The 9,797-nt window shown below is 47.5% G+C and overlaps 1 protein-coding gene across 1 annotated transcript in view; it reads left to right on the plus strand.

Annotated features, from left to right (window-relative positions):
• Positions 1 to 9,797, plus strand: part of Ubap1l (ubiquitin associated protein 1 like) — a 20,634-nt gene that overhangs the window by 8,777 nt on the left and 2,060 nt on the right. Inside the window, exons 2-4 of the mRNA XM_031345077.1 lie at positions 1,901 to 2,139; positions 3,838 to 4,419; positions 7,394 to 7,603. Of these exons, the coding sequence (XP_031200937.1) occupies positions 2,020 to 2,139; positions 3,838 to 4,419; positions 7,394 to 7,603 (912 nt within the window). The 5' untranslated portion in view covers positions 1,901 to 2,019. The remainder of the gene's footprint in view (positions 1 to 1,900; positions 2,140 to 3,837; positions 4,420 to 7,393; positions 7,604 to 9,797) is intronic.

A 9,797-nucleotide genomic window follows, 5' to 3' on the forward strand; every position in this document is an offset into this window, starting at 1 on the left:
GTAGCATGCTAATTTATACCAAAAATGTGATAGAATTTTGGGATTTGTAAGTTAGTTTTCAGACAATTATATATTGAAGTTACTCATCTTCAACCAGGGTATGTGCCTCCACTTAATCTAAAAGCTTTTGGTTTTCTTTTTTTCTTATTTCTTTTCTTTTTTTTTTTTTTCGAGACAGGGTTTCTCTGTGTAGCGCTGGCTGTCCTGGAACTCACTTTGTAGACACCAGGCTAACCTTGAACTCAGAAATCTGCCTGCCTCTACCTCTCCAGTGCTGGGATTAAAGGCATGTGTCACCACTGCTTGGCTAGCTTTTGGTTTTCTATATAGAGGTCTTATACATACTATGTTAGATTAAGTCCTTGTTGGTGGATATAATACCAATAAACACCAATTGTCTATTTTTTTAAAGATTTATTTATTTATTATATGTAAGTATACAGTAGCTTCTTTGGGCACCCCAGAAGAGGGCATCAGATCTCATTATGAATGATTGTGAGCTACCATGTGGTTGCTGGGATTTGAACTCAGGACCTTTGGAAGAGCAGTCAGTGCTTTTAACTGCTGAGTCATCTCTCCATCCCCAGTTGTCTATTTTTAATAAGTCACTCTTTGATTTATTTATTATTTATTTATTTAGGTTCAAGACAGGGTTTCTCTGTATAATAGCGCTGGCTGTCCAGGAACTCTCTTTGTAGACCAGGCTGCCATTGAACTCACGGAGATGCCTGCCTCTTTCTCCCAGTGCTAGGATTAGAGGTATGTACCTCCAGGCCCTACTTTTTTTTTTTTTTTTAGTTTTTTGAGACAGGGTTTCTCGGGTTTCTCTTTGTAGCCCTGGCTGTCCTGGAACTCACTTTGTAGACCAGGCTGGCCTTGAACTCAGAAATCCACCTGCCTCTGCTTCTGCCTCCCAAGTGCTGGGATTAAAGGCGTGCGCCACCACTGCCCCGCCAGGCCCTACTTCTTTAATTACACTTTTTTAAATGCTTTTACATGATTTGTTGTTTGCACATGAGGATACAGTTTACTGTGTGTGTTGACTGTATGCAGTGTCCTTTATAAATCTTGTTACTGATTCTAAGAATTCTGTTCATAGATTCCTTTGGACTTGGCTTGTATAACTGTGTCATCTACAAATAACGGTCGCTTTCCTTCTTTGCGATCTGTATCTGTATTAGCTTTCCCCCTTCTTGCACAAGTTAGCATCTGGTGTCATGCTGGACAGAAGAGACAGTGGTCACCGCCAGCCTTGAGAATGTCTCTCATTATCTCCTGTGGAATGGGGTGTTTGCTGTAGATGCGTAGATATTCTTCCCTCAGTTGAGGAAGTTGCCTTTTAGCCTATAGAGATGTACACTTTATTTTGTAGTTCTTTAAAAAAAAATTACATTTTATTATTGTGTATATGTGCACATACATGTACACCACAGCATATATGTGGAGGACAGAGAACTTGCAGAAGAACGGCACAGGTTTGAATTACCAAACCAGGACAATAATTAAAAATAATCTCATAATGTTTTAAGTAAGTTTATAGTTTTCTTTTTTAAAAAAAGATTTATTTATTATTATATGTAAGTACACTTCAGACACAGCAGAAGGGGGTGTCAGATCTCATTACGGATGGTTGTGAGCCATCATGTGGTTGCTGGGATTTGAGCTCAGGACCTTCAGAAGAGCAGTCAGTGCTCTTAACTGCTGAGCCATCTCTCCAACCCCAGTTTATAGTTTTCTATTGGGCCCTATTCATAGCTATCTTGGAGCGCATGCAACCTGTGGGCCCGGCTTGGACATGCCTGATAATATAACTTAGACATAAAATAGCCAACATTGGATGATCTGGGTTTTACTCATTTCTTCTCTGTACAACACTGGCCACTACATCTTTTCCTTCCAGCTGTAAGGGCCACCACATAGGAGAGAGAGTGTGACCTGAGCCCAGTCCCGAGGACTCGACAGCCTCTGCCTGCCATCTGACTACTTGCTTCTGAGACTGTTCCACCATTCTCTGGCAGAATGAATGCCCTCGATGGAGTCCCCTTCAAGGTGCCCAAGGGCTTTGTGATGGACACAGAGCCCCACCCCGTGCCTGAGCTCAGTGTCCCAGACTGTAGAGAGCTCCTGCTGGGCACAATGGTAGGTGAATTTGAGTGTCTAGCTTTGTCCTTGGATTTGACCTCTGAGGCTGAGCCCCTAGGGCCTGTCTTGTGATTGTAAAGGGAAACTTGGCTTGCTTTCCAATAGTCTAGGGAGTTTGAAAATAAGTCACTAATTTCCATGGAGAAGGCTGTGTCTGGGTGATGAGGTTGTTTCCCTAGGTGAGTTGAGAGCTGTGTGAACTGCTTGTCACTGCCAGGATGCTCTGATTTGTCCCCTCTTCTCATCAGCTGTTAGAGTCCTTCTTGATAAGACTCTATCCCAGAATCCTCTGTTAAAAGTACAAGCAGCTAGCTAGATACACACCTTTAATCCCAGCACTTGGGAGGCAGAGGCAGGTGTAGCCTGGTCTATAGATCAAGTTCCCGGACAGCCAGGGCTACACAGAAAAAGTGCAAAAAAAGTGCAAGTAGCTCTGTGGGCACATCAGGAGGGGTTAGTAATCCACAGACTGAGCACACTGCTGGAGGCCTGGAAGTTTCTTGTTCTGCAGGGTTGGTGTCACAGGCAACCTCAGGATAAAAAATGATTTAGCTTTCTATGGAGTCAAGTTTACTTAAAGGTTTAGGGGAGAGATACATGTTGCATTTATACTGAAACATGGGGCTGTAACAGTAGCTAAAGTGCAAGAGTCACCCAGGTCATAGCATAGATGTATCATAGGGTAGACATAGATTTTAAAAATTAAAGTTCCCAGGAGCTTTGAAGCTGGTCTCGGGCTCCTGGGCAATGGTAGCACATGCTACTCAATCCAAGCATTCAGGAGGCCAAGGCAGGAAGAGCTGAGTTCCCATACAGCCTGGACTATATAGTGGGGCACACGTCAATAACAAAACAGTAATGAAAAGGAGTTCAGCTCTTACCAGTTTTGCTCATGAGAAACCTGAGGTCCAGAGATTTATTCAGCAGTTGCTGGGTTTTTGAGACAGGGCTTTGTGTAGCCCAGGATAGTCTTAAGTCACTATGAGGCCAAGAACCTTGAATTTCCTGGTTTCTTGCCTCTGCTTCTCAAGGTCTAAGCTCACAGGTGTGCACAGCCATGCCCAGTCTGTGTGGTGCCAGGGTTGGAACCCAGAGCCTTGTCTGTGCTAGGCAAGCACTCTGCCATAGGAACCAAGCCCCCAGACCACAAGAATTCTAGTGGGGTGTTTTGAGGTAGCTGTTGCTCAGTGACATATTGAATGATGAATGTTTTATTTTTATCTTGTGTGTGCGTTCAGTTTTATTTTCTATGCGTTGGTGTTCTGCCTGCATGGTATGTCTGTGTGACAGAGTCAGATACCCTGGAACTGGAGTTACAGAAAGTTGTGAGCTGACATGTAGATGCTGGGAATTAAACCAGGGTGCTTTGGAAGAGCAGTCAGTGCTCTTAACCACTGAGCCATCTCTCCAGCCCCGAGCGGAGGGTTTTTAAATATTGGCATTTTACTGTGATTAGTAATTCATCACTTGATTTGTTCTTCTTGCCAGGGTTTACCACTAAATCATTATGATGTCTGCTGGCCTCAGAAATATCTGTAAGGGAAGATGGGAGTGGGCTCTGAGGATACCTGAAGTTTAGAGCCAGGAAATTTCCTCAACTGGCAATTGAACAGGGTCCTCAAGCCAGCACTGAGGGCTATGGCTCCATGGCCATGGCTTGTACACCTGAGCCTCATATTGTTCATCTCTCTGCAGTATGACTTCAGCCTGGAAAAGAAGACTCTCTTCTGGACGGAAGCAGCCATTCGAGGACCTTGCCCCCATCAATGCAATGACCTGGGGATTGCATCAGCCCCTCCAGCCTGGTTCTTACTGGTCAGTCCAAAATACAGTCAGGTGCCCCTACCTGCTGAAATTAGAGACCCAGAGGCTGGACTGCTAGAACCTCCTGAGGAGGAGGAGGAAGAGGAGGAAGAAGAAGAATCAGAAGAGAAGGGGGACGAGGAAGACACCTCCTCTGCCAGCGAGGAGGGCATGGACTCCAGCAGCCCTCAGCCTGGCTCCCCTACAAACCATCGTCGCTTCTCCCTGGATGTGCTGCGAAACATGAGGTCTGAGCTGGCTGATGCCAGACGGCGGCTCTCAGAGAGTAGACTAGCCGCGTGTCCTCGAGCCCTCCTGCACCGCTTCCGTGGCCACCGCACTCTGAGCCTGAGTGCTAGCCCAGCTCCAACCCCTAGCCCAACACTGCAGCTCCCCGACGTCTCCGAGCTGCCCCCACGACCCTCCACCGCTGGCGCCATGCCTCCATTGCGGAGCCACAAGCCCACAGTCGCTGTAAGAACTCTCCTCCAAGGCCACAGGCTCCAAGCCAAGGCCTCCAGGTTAAGGGTCCTCAACCTAGGGTCCTTCTTCGCTTCTCATTTGCTCCCACCCGGCCCTGTGGTCCTTCCTGCAGCCTAGTATATTCTACCCGGAGACTCTCCCTTCTCTTGATTTCACACAGGGGTGCACATCACAATAATTAATATAACCGCAGTTTCTAGTCCCATCTTTCTCTTGCAATGGAATATGAATTCTTTTAGCCGCAGGATGGGATAACATTCATTTTTGTTTCCTGGGCACCTAGCAGTAGGCTCTACCGACAGGGGGCGCTCAATGAATGCCTGTTGAAGACTCAGATCTAGGTTTCCTCACAGAGAAGGCTGTAGAAGCTGGTGGCTCAATCAAGAAATATTCAGTTGCTTCCCACAAGACACCCATAGGACAAAGATGTGGTCAGGAGGATGTGGAGAGAGGCCGAGGCTTGGTTGTGAGATCAGTTTTTGACAGACAGGCTGATGTAGCTGGGAAGTCCAGGGCAGAGGGTGTACAAAGTTCCCAGTGAAGAAGTGAGCCCAGAATCCAGAGAAACTTAAGCGTTGGGCAGCTCACGTGTGCCCAAATTTGCATATATATTTTTCTTTTAAGTGACACCCCACCCCATTCCCACCCTTAATGAGTAAATTTCAAAGTTCACAAGACCCGGATCCAGGGAAGACTGAGGTAGATCCAGACTGGTAGAAGAATATGGTGCTCTGGTACAGCTTCGTGGCCCACAGTTAGACTAAGGTGTGGGCTGGAGAGATGGCTCAGCGGTTAAGAGCACTGACTGCTCTTCCAGAGGTCCTGAGTTCAGTTCCCAGCAATCACAAGGTGGCTCACAACCATCCATAATGGGATCTGATGCCCTCTTCTGGTGTGGCTGAAGACAGCTATAGTGTATGAATGCATATTAAATAAGTATTTTTTTAAAAGGAAAGAAACTGAGGTGCTACAGAATAAGACCAAGGAGAAATTAAACCCAAAACACGGAGTCTGGAAGTCTGGCTAGGTTGCTGGCTAGGTTGCTATGCTACCATCTCTACTTATAACGTGGGTCAGCTTGAGAGAGGAGGGGTTTTAAGAGTTGGACAGATGCCAGATGTTGATGCTAGAATGACTCTTTTCTGATTAAGATCAATTTAATTAGCAGAACGTGGTGACACAACAACGCAGGAGACTGAAGCAGGAGGATTACCAGTATGAGGCCAGTCTTGGCTACATAGTTATGAAATAAGATACTGTCTAAAAGAATCAACTTGAGGAAGACTGGGGGAGCAGAGCTGGGGCAGGAGGATGAGGGAGAAGGAATCTTGGGCAGACAGTAGCTAAGAGTCTTTCAAAGACAAGTGATAGTACTGCTTGGATCTGAACATTCCCCAACTTAGAGTTGAAAGGAGGGGTCATAGCAGAGAGCTCCCTGAGACAGTGGTGGCAGTGGGGAATTCATATGCCCCAAACATGCACCAGGACCCCGAGGGCAAGGCAGCACCTGGTTTTCCCTCAGGGGAGAGGAGAGGTCGGATGGTGTGCCATCAACGCCCTGCTAGTTTGATTCTTACTTGAGAAGTCCTTCCTGGTGATGCCAGCAAACACAGGAATGTCTTCAAGCTACCTTCTGTAGTGCAGCATTTGCCTAAGAGTCAGCGTGCTGAGTTCTGTCCTGGTGGGCCTAACTTAACCAAACGACCGGAGAGAGTGTGTCTGGGGAAACGAATGGTCCCTCTCACTAAGTTACTGGCTATGGCGGCCTCCAGGTGGGTTCATATCACAAATGTCCACTCTGTGTTGGGTCACTGACTTCTCTGAACCTGGTTTTTGTTTTTTTTGTTTGTTTTGTTTTGTTTTTTCAAGACAGGGTTTCTCTGTGTGTAGCCCTGACTGCCCTGGAACTCACTCTGTAGACTAGGCTGGCCTCAAACTCAGAAATCTACCTGCCTCTGCCTCCCTAGGAGGCATTAAAGGCATGTGCCACTACTGCCTGGCTGAACCTGGTTTTCAATTTGTGATATTCATATTTTCCCTCTCTCTCTTTCTCTCTCTCTCTCTCTCTCTCTCTCTCTCTCTCTCTCTCTCTCTCTCTCTCTCTCTCTCCCTCCCTCCCCCCCCTTCCTCTCTCATCTCTGAGACAGGATCTTATGTAGCTCAGGTTGACCTCAAACTTGCTATGTAATGGTAGCTGAGGATAACCTTGAACTTTTTATCCTCTTGCATCTGGGATTGGTATCCTCTGCCAAGCTCTGTGTATGAGATGCTAAGGACTGAACCCAGGACTTTGTGTGTTCTAGGCAAGCATGCTACCAACTGAGCTATACACTTTGTCTTTTGTCTTTCTTCCTCATCTGGCCTCTTACTATGCTACCCAGGCTCAACTGAATTCTGGGAGTCAAGCAATCCTCCTGCCTCAGCTCCCAAGTAGCTATGATTACATTACTACCACATCTAGGCTACTGATCATATTTCATTTGCAGTGTCGAAAGCCCTAAGTGAAACGGTAGCTTTTGCTGACAGCCTCTGCATATTGAGCCCTTTGCTAATTAATCACCTTGCTCTCATTCTGATTTATGCCTCCTAACAGTCTGATGAGGTAGTTCTAAGATGGCTATGTTGACATCTGAGAAAGGGAACAGAGACTGAGAACTGGAGCCTGCAGGACCCAACGCTCTCCACAGTGTAGAAAGTAGGACACAAAGCCACATCTTTAGATGTTCAGGCCGGGCAGTGGTGGCGCACACCTTTAATCCCAGCACTCGGGAGGTAGAGGCAGGCGAATTTCTGAGTTTGAGCCAGCCTGGTTTACAGAGTGAGTTCCAGAACAGCCAAGGCTATACAGAGAAACCCTGTCTTGAAAAAGCAAACAAACAAACAAACAAACAAATAAACAATATGTTCGGCCCAGCTGACTGTGACCTCCTGTGGTTACTGACGTGCCATCCTGTCTGTATTTCAGTCTCTCAGCCCATATACCTGCTTGCCACCTCTTAGGGAGACACCACAGCCCCTTGTCTCCTGTAGACTGCATCCTGACTCAGCACCTGACCTGCTGTCTGCCCTGACCAAAGAAGAGCAAGACCTCATCGGGCCAGTGGTCGCCTTGGGCTATCCCCTGGGAAGGGCCATCGTGGCACTGCAGAAGACAGGGAGGCAGAGCCTGAGCCAGGTGAGTGGACCCAGGGCTGAGGGGCTGTGTGCTAGAGCCAGCAAAGGTCAAATGGCTTTTTACCTCTGACTTGAAAAAGGTCCTGCTACCTCTCTCCCCCTCTCCTGTGTCCCCTCAACACAGGACCCTGCACATAGTAGACAAGTTCTCTCCCACTAATCTAGAGGCTTGGCCCTTGATCCCATCTCTTTAGAGGTAGAACCTCAACTTGGCACAAATTACCAAGTTAGTGGTTGAATTTTTAGGTCTTATTGCTCTCTCTTCCACAGGACTTCCCAAGGAATCCCTATGGCCATTTAAGGATCCCCCAGAGTCAAATTCTATCCTAGTCCATGTACCAAATACAGAAGTTCTAAAGCTTTAAGTGGTCAAGAACCTCTCTAGAACTGTCCAATAGAACAGTCTCTAAGAGAACGTGTATATGTGTATTCGTTCAAGTATGTGCTGTGGTGTACGTGTGTATGCAAATATGTGTAGAGGACATACAGAAATAAGTCCGCCTCAGGTGTCTTCCTCAGATACTATCACACCTTTTTAGATAGTCTCTTACTTCTAGAGGATGCTTGCTGACTCAGTTAGGATGGCTGCCTCAGTCCAGTGATTGGTGAGACTTGACAACTAGGCCACATTTCTTCAGAAAACTAATCCAGTTAGTTCCAAGAGTATAAGAGCAAAAGTGTCACGGTCACCCGGGGCTAAGCCTTCAAACTGTATCCAGTCATTTCCTTCTCACAGACTAGTCCACATTTAAAGGACTAAGACTCCTTGGCAAGCTGTCAGCTCCGCCAGGCCCTCCATCTCCTTAGCTGTGAAAGGGGTTGAGGTTGGGGTGAATGGCTTTCAAATGTGCTCAGAGCCAGGTCTGCGTGTCCCACAGTTCCTCTCTCAGGAGCACCCGGCCCTGTGCTTCTGCAGCTCCAGGCAGCCTGCTCTTAGCTGCTGCTTGCTGAGCCTCCTGTGCTGGAACAAACAAACCAAGAGCTCCGAGAGTTTGAAAACCACATGGCTAGGCCATCTGTGCTCTTGCCAGCCCTGAAGGTCAGCAGAAACCCGACCTCTTCCTTCCCAGACACACACATGGTTCTCACGGCCTAGAGCCTTCGGCGGGCACCCATCCCCTATAAAGCCTGCTTTGATTTGCCCAGCACTGGCATAGTCTCCTGTGTCTGGTTTATCTCCTCCACTAAGCTGTGAGTTCCTTGACAGTAATTCTTAATTCAGTCGTTCTTAATTCGTGTTATGCACATGGCATGTTTATTGTGCTCCTTAGCCTCCTCTGCTGGTGCAGTGGTGACTGACTAGCCACCCACTGTGGGACAGAAGTCAGTGGGCACACATTCCAAGCGAAGCCCTGTGCACTGCACTGGGTGGGTAGAGCCTAAGAGCCCCCAGTAAAGACAATCTGCAGAAAGTCCTCCTGGGAGGAGAATGGGGCTGGCCTTGGATGCGGAGTTGGACAGAGGCCTGGAGAAAAGGAGGGACCTGAAGCTGTGGCAGGTCAGGGTATGGTGAAAGGCAGCATATTTGTTTTGGAGACATGATTTCATGTGGCCAGGCTAGACTCAAACTCACTATGTAGCTAAGAGTGATCTTTAACTTATTAGTGTGTGTGTGGTCTAGTGTAGTATTTGTACATATGTGTATGCAAATGCAAACACTCAGGAGTGTATGAGAGCCAGAGAAAATACCCTGGTCTGTCATTCTCTGCTCTGTCCCCTTGTGACTGTACCAGGGCTAGGCTGGCAGCCAACAAGCCCCACGCGTTCTGCTTCTGCCTCCTACAGTGCTGAGGTTGGAGGACCGCATGGGGCAACATCAGATTTCTATGTGGGGGCTGGGCACTTGAACTCAGGTCCTCACATTTATGATGCAAGCACTCTTACCCACAGAGCCAACTCCTCAGCCTTGACCTTGACTCTCCTGCTTCCACCTCCCCAGTGCACCATCATTCCCAGTTATATGGTGCTGGGGACTGAACCTCATCCACAATAGGCAAGCGCTCTACCAACTTAGCTACCTTAGGGCAACACTTAGTCGTCTGTGTTTTGAGTCAGGTCTTACTATACTACTGGCTAGCCTCAAGCTCCCTGTGTAGGCAGGGCAGCCCGGATCTAATGATCCTCAGGTGAGGCTACTTACCCTGAAGGCAAAAGAATCCCACCAACAACACCACCCCCTCTACTACCACCATCAC

This window comes from Mastomys coucha, unplaced genomic scaffold (genome assembly GCF_008632895.1).
Source record: "Mastomys coucha isolate ucsf_1 unplaced genomic scaffold, UCSF_Mcou_1 pScaffold23, whole genome shotgun sequence".
In the NCBI taxonomy this organism is placed as follows: domain Eukaryota; kingdom Metazoa; phylum Chordata; class Mammalia; order Rodentia; family Muridae; genus Mastomys; species Mastomys coucha.